This window comes from Macaca nemestrina, chromosome 4 (assembly GCF_043159975.1).
Source record: "Macaca nemestrina isolate mMacNem1 chromosome 4, mMacNem.hap1, whole genome shotgun sequence".
Classification (NCBI taxonomy): Eukaryota; Metazoa; Chordata; class Mammalia; order Primates; family Cercopithecidae; genus Macaca; species Macaca nemestrina.
This window is the reverse complement of record NC_092128.1, coordinates 182,420,351-182,437,348: the sequence shown is the minus strand read 5'-3', so window position 1 is coordinate 182,437,348 and position 16,998 is coordinate 182,420,351. Positions and strand designations below refer to the sequence as shown.

The 16,998-nt window shown below is 41.4% G+C and overlaps 1 protein-coding gene across 14 annotated transcripts in view; it reads left to right on the top strand.

Moving 5' to 3' along the window:
* Positions 1-16,998, top strand: part of LOC105472617 (lebercilin LCA5 like) — a 44,299-nt gene that overhangs the window by 15,828 nt on the left and 11,473 nt on the right. For 8 of the 14 annotated variants that reach the window (XM_011726033.2, XM_011726025.2, XM_011726023.2 and 5 more), the window contains 5 exons: positions 2,114-2,151; positions 3,141-3,472; positions 3,739-3,885; positions 10,163-10,677; positions 12,846-12,983. In XM_011726033.2, the coding sequence (XP_011724335.2) occupies positions 3,151-3,472; positions 3,739-3,885; positions 10,163-10,677; positions 12,846-12,983 (1,122 nt within the window). In that variant the 5' untranslated portion in view covers positions 2,114-2,151; positions 3,141-3,150. Of the gene's footprint in view, positions 1-333; positions 471-2,113; positions 2,152-2,410; positions 2,490-3,140; positions 3,473-3,738; positions 3,886-5,545; positions 6,410-10,162; positions 10,678-12,845; positions 12,984-16,998 lie in introns of those variants that run through there. The other 6 variants (XM_071095730.1, XM_071095729.1, XM_071095733.1 and 3 more) reach the window with 6 other exon arrangements.

Genomic DNA, 16,998 nt, shown 5'->3' with positions numbered 1-16,998 from the left:
GAGGCAGAGGTTGCAGTGAACCAAGATCATGCCACTGCACTCCAGCCTGTCGTCAGAGCGAGATTCCATCTCAAAAAATAAAATAAAATAAATAAAATTGGTAGCAGTCATTTTCTACTCATCCATTCCACCAAAATAATAATAATAATAATTGTCTTTGTAGTAAGACTCCCCTTTACCCATCCTGAGGAAACTAGATCCCTAACGTTAGGCTAGGCAAATGACTGAGCAGGAAAGATTGTGGATAATTTTGCTAATAAGGGATCTTCTCACTAAAATATTGAAAGATTTTTGATTTTTCAAGCATTTTTAAGAAGCTACAATTACTCCTAGCTATAAAGATCCTGCAAAATACAGAAGTCCGCTGGAGCCAGTAGGTAATGGAACGACTCAGCATCCACAGAGGCTTATGACTCGCACATCCATGTGGGGAGGGCGGTAACGCCTTCCAATCCACCACCTTTCTCACAGCTAAGTCTAGAAAGCCCTCATTAGGGGACATTTTAACCTGGTAGAATTGTTTTAGGAGCGAAGTTGTTTATAGTCTTGTTTTATTCTTATGTGACTCTACAGGATTTCCATTTAAGAAAATTTTTTTTTTACCTGTTACATCAATTTTTATTACACTAAGAGACTAAGATGGCTAGTCTTCTGCTTTATCAACGTGGGATAATCGAAGCTCACTTTAGTCTTCTGTGAGAGGCTTGCATTTTTTAAAGAAAAAAGGACAAGTCAGGAGAGGGACAATTGCAAATGTCGTTTTTCAGGGATTTTCATTGGTTTACAGAAATAACAGTGATTGGCGATTAGATTGCTGTTTGAACCACAGGGTATGAGCTGTGGTGTCCAGCATATGGCATTGTTAGGTTAATTTATAGCTATTGGTGGTGTCAGTCAGAGCCCAGGGAGCAAGCAGCTTAGAAATGATTACTTAACTCAGCTGGGGGGATAGGGGGACATGACTGCTGTCTCATTCCAATGCCTCTTTGGGCCTGATCATTTAAAGGGGGTTGCATTCCTCAGATAAGCTTCTTTTCTTTCTCAACCCTAGGGGATTGGTGGTGTCACTCACATTTTACAGATGGACAAGAGCACTTAAGTGACAGGCAGACCCAAGTTCAAACCCAAACCTGTCTGCCTTCAAATTGTCCATCACCTTCTACTCCGTCACACTCCCTCCCACGATTGTAGCTTGACAATTTGTGAATGTAACATGAAAAACACTCTTGAATTAAGCCTTTATTCAAAATTGCCTGCATAAGACCACTTGTTGAAGGAGTGTTCTAAAGGAAGAAGGAGGGAATTTTTATAGAGCTTTAGCAGGAGAAGTCAGCTGAAGTCTAGCTTGAGTCAGAAACAACTGGCCAAAAACAAAAAACAAAAAAAAAACAAATTATTCTTGCCAATTAGCAACCATTGTTTGAGCCATTTGGATTTATCAAGATAGGTGAGGAAGAAATTAGGGACTGAGGTCATGAGCCAGAGGGCAGGGAGGAACAGCTCCTGGGGACAAGGAGAGGCAAGGCTGTGAGAGCTACACTGGAGCATTTGTAGTCCTTCAGGATCCCCTACACCAACATCTGGGATTCTTCTTTTTTTTTTTGAGACAGAGTTGGCCCTGTCACCCAGGCTGGAATGCAGTGGCGCAATCACAGCTCACTGCAACCTCTGCCTCCTGGACTCAAGCAATCCAACCTCAGCCTCCCAAGTAGCTGGGACTACAGGTGTGCACCACCATGCCCCGCTAATTTTTGTATTTGTTTTGTAGAGACAGGGTTTCGCCATGTTGCCCAGGCTGGTCCTGAACTTCTGAGTTCAAGCTATCCACCTGCCTCGGCCTCCCAAAGTGCTGGTATTTCAGATGTGAGCCACAATACCAGGCCTGGATTCTTCTTAATCTAGATGTAAAGGTTCACAAAGAAGGATCTGCTTCTGCCCACCACTACACAGCAGAATGTGTGTGGAAAGAGAAATTCTTTGCCTTAGGATTGTGTAATGCTCCCACCAATGTGTTATTGCAGTCATGATGCTTAATGAAAAAAGCACTGCCCCTGGAGCTGGAAAATATGGACAGTCTCTGAACTTTTAACCTGTCTGAACCTATTCCCTCTAGGTGGCTGAAATGAGGTGATGTGAAGCAGTTTGTACAAAGTAAGAGCACTAGTTAGATATTAAGTATAATGCTAATATTAATTATTACTAAGATCATTTGGACTAAGATTTCTTGTAGTGGGGAGATTGTGGACTGCCTGATATATTTCATCAGAAGAGAAGGCTAGAGTTAAGCAGATGCATCAGAAAGCCAAAACACTTCAGAAAAAACCCTCTCAGTAGAGAAAGTGATATTAGATTCCTGTTGCAAAAGATCTAATGCCAGCTAAATTCTCTTTTGCTTTCTTGATAAAACAAGAGAATTGAGAATTAAATGGAAAGGTAATCCTTTTAAAGACCTCAGAAGATGGATCTGTTTGTTTCAATCTGCTTTTGAGGTAGGCTGCTATAAAAGAGATCCTTGTGGTGTTACTGTGCCTTAGTGTAGTAGCATAATAAAGAAATGCAGAACCATCTGCTTTGTAACTAATGTTAATTTTATTAAGGGTATAAATTTGGGGTCTTTCTTGTATTTGACTTTCTATTCCTTCCATTTTAAATTCTCACTTTAGACAACGAAAAGGGCTTATTGAAAGTATTCGAAGTTTGTGTCCATGGCTGAGCATGGTGGCTCATGCCTGTATCCCACCACTTTGTGAGACTGAGGTGGGAGGATCACTTGAGCCCAGGAGTTCAAGACCAGCCTGGGCAACATAGTGAGACTCCCATTTCTACCAAAAAATAGTAAGTTAGCCAGGCGTGACGGCACACACTTGTAGTCGCAGCTACTCCAGAGGCTGAGCTGAGAGGATCGCTTGAGCCCAGGAGGTCAAGGCTGCGGAAAGTCATGGTCACGCCACTGCACTCCAACCTAGGCAACAGAGTGAGACCCTGTCTTTAAAAAGGAAAAAAAAAATATATATATATATATGTGTGTGTGTGTGTGTGTGTATAGATATATATATATAAAAAAAAGCATAGGTTCATTTTAATGTCAATAAATATGAATTCAAAAATAATTTTATTAGGTTTTACTTTTCTTTTATTAGGTTGTTTGCTATGTCTTTGGCTGATCTAACAAAAACCAATGTAGATGAGCAGTTCTCCAGCGTGGCATTAGAAAACAATAGGAGATCTGCAGAATGCAAGAGAAGCCCAGGCACAGGCGATTTTTCACGGAACAGTAGCGCTTCCGCTAAGAGTGTTGATTATAGCAGGTCTCAGTGCTCCTGTGGAAGTTTAAGTTCTCAGTATGATTATTCAGAAGACTTTCTCTGTGATTGTTCAGAAAAGGCCATTAATAGAAATTATTTAAAGCAGCCTGTGGTTAAAGAAAAGGAGAAGAAAAAGTACAATGCTTCTAAAATCTCCCAATCTAAAGGTAAGGAGTAAGATTTCCCAAGCAAGACCAAATTTCTGATCATAATGATGTTATTTTCCTGCACTAGTGTTTGAAGTGGTTCATACTCAGTTTTATTGTTTTCCCATATTGTAAATGTGTATTATAGGTGAACTTTTCTAGAAGAAATTAGGAAATAGAGAAATTAAGAATAATTATAAAATAACAGAGAGGCTTCAAATGTAAAGCCTAGCCCCTGCATAGCTTACCCTACTGGAGCCTACTAGTGAGGTTAGTTCCGTTTTTAGTTAACAGGTGGCCTTGTTACAGAGTACCACAATACTTGGATTTCACTGGCTTCTTGCCTTTCATCTCAGCTGAAGAATCAGTGTTTGAATCGCCAGTGAAATGTAAATACCTGTCTCAACACCCCAAGAGGATGGTCTCCAAGTCCGGTGAGGCATATTGGCAAAGACCATCTTTTGAAATGGAGATGGTTCAAAAGGCTGTTAATAATGTCATTTCTTTGCAGATTTTACCAATTCTATCAGGTCCCAGCTGTCCAAATTGGAATTCGCTTGTGCTATCTTTGATCTCCTTTCTTCTTCCTTCCCTGCCCAGACTGTAATTCCTTCCTCTCATTTTAGGCAATCTTGAGCTCATAAGTATTCCTCATATAGAAATAGCTGGAGCTCTTGTCCACATTGACAATCAGAGCACTTCAGTCAACAGGTGGACGATAAAGGGCCTGCTGTTTGGGGGGCACATCTGCCACTGTCATGTCCACACTGCATCTTGCGTCCCCAGCCTGCTGTTACCAGCTGTGTCCAGGACCCTCTGTGCCACTTCTGGAACCCCCAGAATCTTCAGTTCCCCTGCTATAGGGCAGGGATTCTTTATCTGACACATGGCTGTGAACCCCATGAAATTCTATGCATTTTTTTGTGTCTATGTGTGTTCGTAAACTTTTCTAGAAGGGCCTGTGCCTTTCACCAGAGTCTCAAAAGGTTAAATGTTACTTTTCTAGAGAGGTGGGGGTCCTACCTCCACTGGCAAGGCCCAAGGCAGGAAATGAAAAGTCCGCTCCTCCTCTCATGCCTGGACTCCATCAAAAATGACATCATGGTTAGATCCTACAAATACAGAATTCCTTATCCACATTTGAAATTTACAAGTCTCCAAAAACCCAACATCTTTCATATCCTTGGCATCAAAGTTGATTTGGCAACAAAAACCTTATTTGAACTAACATGAAGCAGATCTTTACTTAGTTCACTTAGTGTGAAGAGTCATTATATTTCACTGCAAAAGTATAGTTTCATTAAAGGGTGGTGTTCCGGATCCCATGAGAGAAATGTGGAAAATACCATATATGCACTCACCTTTAAAACCCCCCAAATTCTGCAACATACCAGTTCCAAGGGTTTACATAAGAGATCTTGAATCTATATACTACATTTTATATTGATCATAAGCTTTTGTGGGATCATGCAAGAGGGCAGTTAACATTTATAAAACTTTCTACAAGAGAGAAACTGCATTTTGAGTTCTAAGTACCTTATAATTTAGCTTTTTAAAGCTGATTCCTCATTTATTTATTCAACAAATGCTTATTGAGTTCTTTGTACAAGATGCCTGTTTATAAATTGAGAACAACCTAAATTAATTCAGTTACTTCACAGGAGACCAGAATCCTAAATTCCATTATCCAGAAGAGTAAAAGGTTTGCTCTTACTTGGGTGTCCTTTTGTATATTAATACTCCGAAATTCTTTTAAATAAATCTTTTTTTTTTTTTTTTTTTTTTTTTTTTTTGAGACAGAGTCTCGCTCTGCCGCCCAGGCTGGAGTGCAGTGGCGTGATCTTGGCTCACTGCAAGCTCCGCCTCCCGGGTTCACGCCATTCTCCTGCCTCAGCCTCCCGAGTAGCTGGGACTACAGGCGCCCGCCACCTCGCCCGGCTAGTTTTTTTGTATTTTTTAGTAGAGACGGGGTTTCACTGTGTCAGCCAGGATGGTCTCGATCTCCTGACCTCGTGATCCGCCCGTCTCGGCCTCCCAAAGTGCTGGGATTACAGGCTTGAGCCACCGCGCCCGGCCTTAAATAAATCTTGCATGCATCTTTAAGTCAGATTTTTATGTCCCAGGAAACCCTTGCCCAGCATATGATGAACGTAAAATACTAATTGCAACCTCAAGCTTTGTCACAGAACAATAAAGTATTTCCTCGTCTTTTTCTTTTATTCCCCAGTTCATGTTTTGCCAGTGTTTGCAGCAGCAAGTAATTTCTTCCACCCTGGTGTCATATAATTCTAACCCAAAGCGAAAGTCTTAATGTTTTAGCCAGTACAGCCCCTTCTCAAGCAAATGTTCAATTAAAAGTAGCTCTCTGACCCTAAGGGGAGGTAATGCTGAATGAGGAACCACCAACAGAGATTCAGAATTCACCAAAGAACAGTAACATCAGAGATTATTTTCAATTCCCATCTTAGAAAATTGATGAAAGCAAATTTTATGGCAGAAAGACATTTCATGGAGAAAATTACGAATATGAAATGAGGACTTCAATTTAATAGAATTTTTGCTTTGGTCAAACATTGGAAATTTACTTAACTCATTGTAAATAGCAAGCAATATAGTCATGCAATTTGCTTTTCAAAGATTATCCTTCTTTTCTAGAAAATGTCTTTTCAGAACTCTTTCAGTTACGTATCCTGTTAAAATTGCTTCCTTGACAGATTTTCTTTGTCAATACAATGCCAAAAACATGTCATGGTCATTCAAGACATTAGTATGCAAAAAAAAAAGTTAATTTACCACATCCAAATGCTTGGAACACCTTCTGCCCTATTGTCCTTGGTCAGGTATAGGTGGACAACCTAAGGCAGCGCTGAAGACACACCTTCTCCAGCAGGCTAACCATGGAAACTACCGAGAACAGCAAGGGGAAAGGCTCCTCCTGTGAACCTCTTCTTCACCCTGGTTCGTGGAGAAAATGAGTTCATCTTTGTTAGGGGAAAATACAGTGCGGACCCCCCAGTCCGTATGTCAGAAGCAGAGCTGGAGTGAAGGTGTGGAGGAGCACAGGGATAGAAATGGGACAATGAGACTAAAGGGGACAATGACAGGAGAGGGAACTAGGATGAGGCCAGGCAGAAGAGGAGGAGGAAACAGCATGGACTAAGGAGGACAAGAGAGCTTCTACAGTAAGGGTTTGAGGAGGAGGGCGGCCTGGGGAGACAGGCTGGGAAGGAAGACAGGCCTGTTTGTGGGTGAAGTGAGCATGGGGACATTCTTAGAACTGTTCAGAAGAGCATACGTCATTATACATAATGTGCAGATGCCATTTTGGCAACTATGAACTTAAATTTATGTTTGTGGTGAATTAAGTTAACTTGAGTGAATGTTTTATTTTAATTCAGTGGTTTAAAACTTAGTTGTCTTAAGAATAGTCATTCAGCTAAATCTGCTTCTATTATTTGTGAAATGGGATTGAAATTATAAATTATACCATTCTTATGTGTGGGTTAGGATAATGAGATATAAAATCGTTAAGGAATACACCCTATTCCAATTTTCCATAGCCTTTATAGTTACACAAGTATGTGTGATGGATACAGTATGAATTTGTTACATACCCCTCAAATGCAAGTGGTATACTTACCTTTCTGAAGCCAACAAACCTGGCTTGTCCTCCCCACCCACTCACTAGGGTAGACAGGAAATTCAATCTCAGACACGTTTGGGAAATGAGGGAATATGAGGGGGCAGGGATGTGGAAAGGGCCTTACACAAATAATATTGGGGGAGGAGCCTCTGCCTTTCATTTTTACCGCTTACGTGTTCCTTGTCCAAGCCACGTGATCTTTAAAAGGCCAGCCCCTCCCCTTTCCTTAGCATCCATGCCCTCTGTGCACTTCTTGACTCCTGGGGCCTTGGCCAGAGCTCCTGGGGCCATGGCGTTTAGTCCCTCGGCACCCTCTAATGCCTCTGCCCTCCCATCACTTGAGCATGGCATAAGGGGAATATAAGCCTCCAGTGCCCGTGGATCCCATCATCCATCCTTCTCATCTCAGTGAAATCCCTATCTCCTCCAGGGTCAGAGCACCTAAGAGCTGGAAGACATTACAAGTTGGGGGTCAGGTTCAGTCATGCTGGCCATAGTGTAGAACATGTCAGTCTTTGCCCACCCCTATTTTAAACCAGCCTGATCCATATGGCCTGGGTCTAGAGCTTCCCTAGTCAGTGCCCAGAGTATTAAAGTGTACGGCCTAGGCCGGGCACGGTGGCTCAAGCCTGTAATCCCAGCACTTTGGGAGGCTGAGACGGGCGGATCACGAGGTCAGGAGATCGAGACCAGCCTGGCTAACACGGTGAAACCCCGTCTCTACTTTAAAAAATACAAAAAACTAGCCGGGCGAGGTGGTGGGCACCTGTAGTCCCAGCTACTAGGGAGGCTGAGGCAGGAGAATGGCATAAACCCGGGAGGCGGAGCTTACAGTGAGCTGAGATCCGGCCACTGCACTCCAGCCTGGGCAACAGAGCGAGACTCCATCTCAAAAAAAAAATAAATAAATAAAGTGTACGGCCTCAACAAAACCACAGACACCTCTTCACAGGCCTTCTAGTAGATGTCCTAGAGGCTGGCCTGCTCTGCTTCCCACTTAGTGTGCTCAGAAGCATATTCTAAAATACTCAATATTCAGCCATAGCCCCTACTAAACTGTGGGAAAATAAATACACTTGAAGGCATAATTGCAAAGATAGGCCACCAGTTACTGATGTGATACTGTGTTGTATAATCTTACGAGTTCTTTCATAGTTATGATTCAAATGCTTCATCTCCAGAGCATGCTTTGGCTCTCTTAGTTCATTGTTTCTATCACAGGTAGAATTGCCTGTTCCCACCCAACACAGACAGTGGGCTCTGTCTCACCACTTCCTAGCTGTGTGCTCATTGACAAGGGACATCCCCAAGCTTCAGTGTGTTTATCTTTAAAATGGGATAATAGTACAGTGATTTACACATGCATTTAACATACTCAAATTCAATTATGTAAGCTTGGTGCTAAGTGTGATGTTTTTTAGAGACTTTTGCTTAAGACAGACCCCTGGGCCGGGCACGGTGGCTCACACCTGTAATCCCAGCACTTTGGGAGGCCGAGGCGGGCAGATCACGAGGTCAGGAGATCGAGACCATCCTGGCTAACATAGTGAAACCCCGTCTCTACTAAAAATACAAAAAAAATTAGCCCTGCGCAGTGGCGGGCGCCTGTAGTCCCAGCTACTCGGGAGGCTGAGGCAGGAGAATGGTGTGAACCTGGGAGGTGGAGCTTGCAGTGAGCCGAGATCGTGCCACTGCACTCCAGCCTGGGCGACAGAGCGAGACTCCGTCTCAAAAAAAAAAAAGGTAGACTCCTGAACACATGCCAATTACTTCATTTGGTGCCCAGCCAAAGTAACAGGAAAAATTGACTGTGTTGGATTTATTCAGAGATGGAAAATCAGTATCTGTACAAATAGATAGACTCATATAACTTGATGACCTTTTGAGGGTCATTTTGAATATATAAGTTCTTTACATTGGGCTCTCATGTTACACTCTAATTACCCTTAACATGTTGTTGAAAGGATTACATCAGATAATCTACAGAAAGCATTTAGTTTAATGCCTGACATATGATAAGCACTTAGTCAGCTATTATCATGGGGTTGGTTGGTTGGCTGGTTGGTTGGTTGGTTTTTGAGACAGTCTCACTTTGTCACCCAGGCTGGAATGCAGTGGTGCAATCATAGCGCACAGCAACCTCGAACTCCTGAGCTCAAGGGATCCTCCCACCAAGGCTTCCCGAGGAGCTAGGACTATAGGCATGTGCCACCAAGTTAGGCTACTTTTTAAAATTTTGTAGAGGCCAGGCACAGTGGCTCATGCCTGTAATCCCAGCACTTTGGGAGGCCGAGGAGGGTGGATCACTTGAGGGTCAGGAGTTCGAGATCAGCCTGGCCAACATGGTGAAACTCCATCTCTACTAAAAATACAAAAATTACCTGGGCGTGGTGGCAGATGCCTGTAATCCCAGCTACTAGAGAGGCTGAGGCAGGAGAATTGCTTGAACTCCGGATGCAGAGGTTGCAGTGAGCCAAGGTTGCACCACTTCACTCCAGCCTGGGCAACAGAGGGAGACTCCGTCCCAAAAAAAAATAAAAATAAACATAAAAAATTGTGTTTTTTTTAGAGACGGGATCTGACTCTGTTGATCAGGCTGGTCTCAAACTCCTGTCCTCAAGCAGTCCTCCTACTGCAGCCTCCCGAAGTACAGAGATTACAAACATGAGCCTCTGCACCTGGCCTATTATCACAGTTTTTAGTCTAGCTGTTATAAATAGAAATCTAAGTACAGATTTTAGAGTCAAAGAAGACCTGGTTTTCAATCCATTCTGTGTCACTTTGTAGCTATGTAACCTTGGACAAATGATGTAAAATCTCCAGCTATAAAATATATTACAACTCACCTTGAATAATTGTATTAAATGAGATATTTATATGTAAACCACCTAGCCTAAAGCATGGATATTGATTAAATATTAGTCTTTTTCCCCTTCTAATTACACTTATGCTTGTGTGTATGTGTGTGGTGTGTGTGCAGGGGGGCGTGGGAGGGCGATTATGCATATGTGCATATTTGCATATCTGTATATATTACTAGTAATAAACTGGATTATCTGCTTACACAGGCCAGAAGGAAATCTCAGTTGAAAAAAAGCACACCTGGAATGCATCACTCTTTAATTCTCAAATCCATATGATTGCCCAAAGAAGAGATGCTATGGCTCATCGAATACTCTCAGCAAGGCTTCATAAAATTAAAGGACTAAAAAATGAATTAGCTGATATGCATCATAAATTGGAAGCCATCCTTACAGAAAACCAATTTTTGAAACAACTTCAGCTTAGGCATTTGAAAGCTATAGGAAAATATGAGAATTCACAAAATAATCTACCTCAAATTATGGCTAAACATCAGAATGAAGTAAAAAATTTAAGGCAACTACTTAGGAAATCCCAGGAAAAGGAAAGAACGGTATCTAGGAAACTTAGAGAAACTGACAGCCAGTTACTGAAGACTAAAGATACCCTGCAGGCACTGCAGAAACTTTCTGAAGACAAAAACCTTGCAGAAAGGGAAGAACTCACTCATAAATTATCTATTATCACAACAAAAATGGAGGCAAATGACAAAAAAATACAGGTCTGTATTTCAGGAGCCCAGACAGTTTAAGATTTCGAAGTGAATAGAGAGAGGGTGTGAATTAATCATGGATGCGCCCCCTCTGTAACAAAGTGTTACTAACTGCTTCGCTTGTCATGCTACACTAAATAATTATTGTCTAATAGAGGGCAGGGTTTGAAGGAAAAACAGAAGCAGCTCAAACTAGAAATGTTCATCTGTTGCAGTGCACAAGAGTTCACTCTGTGGCTGGGCTGGTTTATGTGGAAATGACCATTGCACAAGAGTTCACTCTGTGGCTGGGCTGGTTTATCTGGACACGACCATTCTCTAAGAGAGTACAGCTACAGTGCTAAGGGACTTTTTCCCTGTGCTTTAAAGATTGCATTGTGTTACGTGAAACCTCTTTGAAGTCAACCCTCTACCTTAATCTGTTGATTAAAAGGCTACTTCCCTAAAAACCTACTCAGTGCATCCGTTCAGTACCTTTTGCATTCTCCCTCACCATTTTGGCCAGGCATTACCACACAAACATTTGTAGTTATTTTCAAAATAGCAATTTTTCCCAGATAATGTTCCTGGTAGTAGGGAAGGAAAAGGAATTAAAATAATTAAAGAGATGACTGGATTAATTTTCCTCAATGGTACATGGTTGTCAAAAGCCTGGGGATTACATTATAAGAGATGACTTGGGAGAAGGAATTGATACCATATTAAGAATTCTCCTGCATGTCTTAACATTAGATAGTTTGAGTCTGTTTGGACATAAACATAAATGGAATTAATTTAGGGTTTAATTATTTAATATTTGATGCTGAAACAAGTATTTTCTATGATCTTGAAGTAAGTAAATATCTGGTTCATTTCCTCCACATTTTTATCTCAATTATTTCTTCCGTTGTTAAAATTCTCTATTTTCCAAAAAATTTTTTTCACATGAAATTGATATGTGATCTACAGAAAATAATGAGCAACCTCATTTTTCACTCTTGTATACCAAAGTGATATTATTTGGCCTTTTAGGTAATATTGTATTCATCTTAGCGTATGTCTGTCATGCAAAAGCAAATCTATTTTTATATATATATATCTAAATAGTTCATGTTTTTATATCCGTACATAAAACCAAAACAAATTCCATAACTATTTTCTTTGATACAAAAAGCACTTATCAAGTATGAGAAATTTCTGTTTGGTTGTAGGCATTTAGTGGAGGAAAACTGTTTTGTGAACCAAAACGTGACTTCTGTAACATGAATGTTTTAGGGAGTGGTATTTTTAGTGATTCTTTCCCCCTTTTAGCTTTCCATGTCTTCCACTTTTCCTGTCTGGGAAAGTACGGCTGTTATAATGGAGGAGGTCCTACTTTGTGTTAAAACAAAAACAAATGGTCCTTTTGGTAAGCCTTCTGTCAAGTCCGGATCTAACAGTTCTCAATAAAATAGTTCTCATTCCCGAGAGCAGATGAATATGTTTTGGATGGCTATTGAGTTAAATCAGTCATTTCATTGCCGTATAGTCCATCAGTGTGGATGGATATGGTGGTTTAGGTCCCTTTTATAACATTCAGTTTCTGTTGTCTGGGAATGACCATCCATGATGTCTACTGATTTCCAGGATCTGGTCAGAATTGTTAAATCGGGTGGGTCACAGTGGCCTCATGCCTGTAATCCCAGCACTCTGGGAGGCCAAGGCGGGCAGATCACTTGAGGCCAGGAGTTCAAGACCAGCCTGGCCAACACAGCAAAACCCCGTCTCTACTAAAAATATGAAAATTATCTGGGTGTGGTGGCGTGCACCTGTAAACCCAGCTACCCGGGAGGCTGAGGCAAGAGAATCACTTGAACCCAGGAGGCGGAGGTTGCAGTGAGCTGAGATCGCACCACTACATTCCAGCCTGGGCAACAGAGTGAGACTCCAACTCAAAAACAAAAAAGAATTTTTAAATCAAATTTTAGAGTATGTAAAAAACAGGCTCAAAACGTGTGATATTTGTTCTCTAGAGCTGGGATCTGGGATTTGGGGGCTTTCGGTTATACTTCATTCTAATATATGTCCCCTATATAAGCCATTCACTAAAATTGTATTGAAAATGTGCACTTTTTATAAATGTAGTTAGTTCCATGATAATTGAAGTTGTTAATATACTAACTTGGTTGCAGAATAGTTAAAATATATACTGTTTTCAGAGCTTGGAAAAACAACTGAGGTTGAACAGCAGAGCCTTTAGTCGGCAGCTGGCTATTGAGACTCGGAAGACTTTAGCAGCTCAAACAGCTACCAAGACTCTGCAGGTGGAAGTAAAACACCTTCAACAAAAACTTAAGGTATTTCTTTTAAAACAAAATGTAAGAATGAAATTCTGTTTCCCGAAATATATGAACTATTTATGCCCATTATATATTTAAGTGATTTTTTATTTTATATCTATATATACAAAAGTCCCCTCTCCCCTTTGCAGGGGGCCTGGGCCCCCATCCACAGTTCTATTTATCTTTCTTTTTTTTTTTTTTTTTTTTTGAGATAGAGTCTTGCTCTGTCGCCCAGGCTGGAGTGCAGTGGCATGATCTCGGCTCACTGCAGCCTCTGCCTCCCAGGTTCAAGTGATTCTCTTATCAACCTCCTGAGTAGCTGGGACTACAGGCATGCGACACCACGCTTGGCTAATTTTTGTTATTTTTAGTAGAGATGGGCTTTTGCTATGTTGGCCAGGCTGGTCTTGAACTCCTGGGCTCAAGTGATCCACCTGCCTTGGCCTCCCATAGTGCTGGGGTTACAGGTGTGAGCCACTGCACCTGGCCTAAATTATGTAACTTCATTAATATCTTTCTCAGATATTTTCCCTACAATTATATGAACAGAGGATCTGCAATTATTAGAATGAGTTACAGCTTGGTGAATGTGTACTGTGATTAGAAAAATATAGTCTATTCATTAACAAGGCTTCTTGTTACCATTCTTATTTCATCACGTTAATATAGCATTTGTTAACATTTTAATGTAACTCAAAATTAATGTTTAAAAATATGTAATATTTAAGATATATTTTAATGACTCATAAATTTATCTTAGTTTTACTTACAAATGTGTTTGAAAAACTGTCTTTTAAAAATATGTATACTGCTTTAAAAATAAGAATTTTTAAAAATATTTTATCAGGCTTTTTGCTATCTTTCTGCCTTCAAGATTGGTAAAATGTCCAACAATTTAGATAAGATGCTTAAGAAACACTCAGTTTCAAGCCTCAACTAATAAATCTTAAGTTTGATTCTTTAAGACAAGGATCTTTAACTTTTTTTATTTTTAAGGAAGGCAAAAAAGAGCTCCTTTAGGCCTCTTTTACAAGGGCACTAATCCCATTCACTAGGATTCTGCCCTTGTGACCTAATCACCTCCCAAAAGACCCAGGTCATAAAAGTATCACTGTGGGGGCTAGGATATTAACATAAGAAATTTAGCACCATATCAATAATTTCCCTTTTTTTTTTTTTTTTGAGACAGGGTCTTGCTGTGTTGCCCAGACTAGAATGCGGTGGCACCATCTTGGCTCACTGCAGCCTCGAACTCCTGGGCTAAAGCAATCTTCCCACCTCAGCCTCCCAAGTAGCTAGGATCACAGGTACATGCCACCATACCCAGCTAATTTTTAAAATTTTTGTAGAGATGGGGTCTCACTGTGTTGTCCAGGCTGGTCTCAAACTCCTGGGCTCAAGCAGTCCTCCTGCCTTGGCCTCCCAAAGTGTTACGATTACAGGTGTGAGCCACTACACCCAGCCTGATCTTTAACTATTTTATGACAAGTAGGCAATTTAGATTCCCCAGGAACCTTGAGATCACTCAGAGACAGGAGAAGAATACTGGGGGGTGAGGAGTTTGGACGGAGCTGGACGAGTTGGATAATTCATCTGATGAATTATGTTGGTATCATTGAGAACTGGGATTTGGAGGATGGAAGAAAGAAAATTATCCCTTTGTAAAGAAGAAAAAAGAGTTATTTTCCTTTTTTCTGTGGAGTTCCAGGAAACTTGAAAAAGAATACACAGAACATAGGCATGGCTATTGCAGCTAGCTGAGAAATCTAACAGAAGAGACTTCAAGATGCCCTGCTCACAGCAAACACACACCCATATGGAGACACAATTGGGGAATTTTAAAATAAATTTTGTGCTTCCTCATGCAGACATATGAATATGAATAATATGCAGCCATTAAAAAAACCATTTCTTGCCAGGCGCAGTGGCTCACACCTGTAATCCCAGCACTTTGGGAGGCTGAGGCAGGCAGATCACCTGTGGTTGGGAATTCGAGACCAGCCTGACCAATATGGCGAAACCCCAGCTCTACTAAAAATATAAAAATTAGCTTGGCATGGTGATGTGTGCCTGTAATCCCATTACTCGGGAGGCTGAGGCAGGAGAATTGCTTGAACCTGGGAGGCGGAGGCTGCAGTGAGCCGAGATTGTGCCACTGCACTCCACCCTGGGTGACAGAGTAAGACTCCATCTCAAAAAAATAAAAAATAAAAATAATCATTTTTAACAGAGAAATGCTTAATACTTAAAGAAATGCTTAATGAAAAGATAGAAAATTCTATATACAGTAAGATCCAAATTTATTTTTAAAAAGAAAATTAAATGTACCTCCACACAATGGATATCTATATATCTGTAAATAGCAATGAAGAATCTTGATGCACTACTATGGAATAATCTCTAGGATACATTGGTAAGTGAAGAAAGGGAGGCAGACGAAACTGTAATATCCTTGATATGGTTTGGCTGTGTCCCCACCCAAATCTCACCTTGAATTGTAGCTCCCAGAATTCCCACATGTCATGGGAGGGATGGGTAGGAGGTAATTAGATCATAGGGGCAGGTCTTTCCCGTGCTGTTCTGGTGATAGTGAATCAGTCTCACGAGATCTGATGGTTTTATAAAAAGAAGCTCCCCCACCAGGCGGTGGCTTACACCTGTAATCCCAGCACCGTGGGAGGCCGAGACGGGCGGATCACAAGGTCAGGAGATCGAGACCATCTGGCAAACACAGTGAAACCCTGTCTCTACTAAAAAATACAAAAAATTAGCTGGGCATGGCGGCAGGCACCTGTAGTCCCAGCTACTTGGAAGGCTGAGGCAGGAGAATGGTGTGAACCCGGGAGGCGGAGCTTGCAGTGAGCAAAGATCGCACCACCGCACTCCAGCCTGGGCGGCAGAGCGAGACTCTGTCTTAAAAAATATATAAAAAATAGGCCGGGCGCGGTGGCTCAAGCCTGTAATCCCAGCACTTTGGGAGGCCGAGACGGGCGGATCACGAGGTCAAGAGATCGAGACCATCCTGGCTAACACGGTGAAACCCCGTCTCTACTAAAAAATACAAAAAACTAGCCGGGCGAGGTGGCGGCGCCTGTAGTCCCAGCTATTCGGGAGGCTGAGGCAGGAGAATGGCGTGAACCCGGGAGGCGGAGCTTGCAGTGAGCCGAGATCGCGACACTGCACTCCAGCCTGGGCGACAGCGAGACTCCGCCAAAAAAAAAAAAATATATATATATATATATATATAAAATAAATAAATAAAAAGAAGCTCCCCTGCACAAGTCCTCTGTTGCCCACTGCCATGTAAGAAGTCCCTTTGCTCTTCCTTTGTCTTCAACCATGATTGTGAGGCCTCCCCAGCCATATGGAACTGTGAGTCCATTAAACCTCTGTCCTTTATAAATTACCTAGTCTCAGTTATGTCTTTATCAGCAGCCTGAAAACGGACTAATACAATCCTACTTAAGATAAAGGAAGCAACAGAAATATATCCACTTATTTGCCTACATTTAAAAAAGAAACCGATAATAGGATAACAGCAGAAAAAAAGAGAATAGAGTAGAAGGGACAGCTCTAGAACCTAGATTTCTTTGTGGAACCATGTAAATCTTTCCGTAAGTATGAAGCAGAATTAAATGTAAAAAAAAATTAAAAAGCAGCTGGGCACGGTGGCTCATGCCTGTAATCCCAGCACTTTGGGAGGCCGAGGTGGGCGGATCACCTGAGGTCAGGAGTTCAAGATCAACCTGGCCAACATGGTGAAACCCCATCTCTACAAAAATACAAAAATAAAAAAATTAGCCAGGTGTGATGGCGCATTCCTGTAATCCCAGCTACTCGGGAAGCTGGGGCAGGAGAAACGCTTGAACCCGGGAGGCGGAGGTTGCAGTGAGCTGAGATCATGCCATTGCACTCCAGCCTGGGTGACAGAGCGAGACTCTCTCAAAAATAAATTAAATTAAATTAAATTAAATTAAAATATAAAATAAATAATAAAATAAATAAAATAAAATATCCCTAAATATCCAAA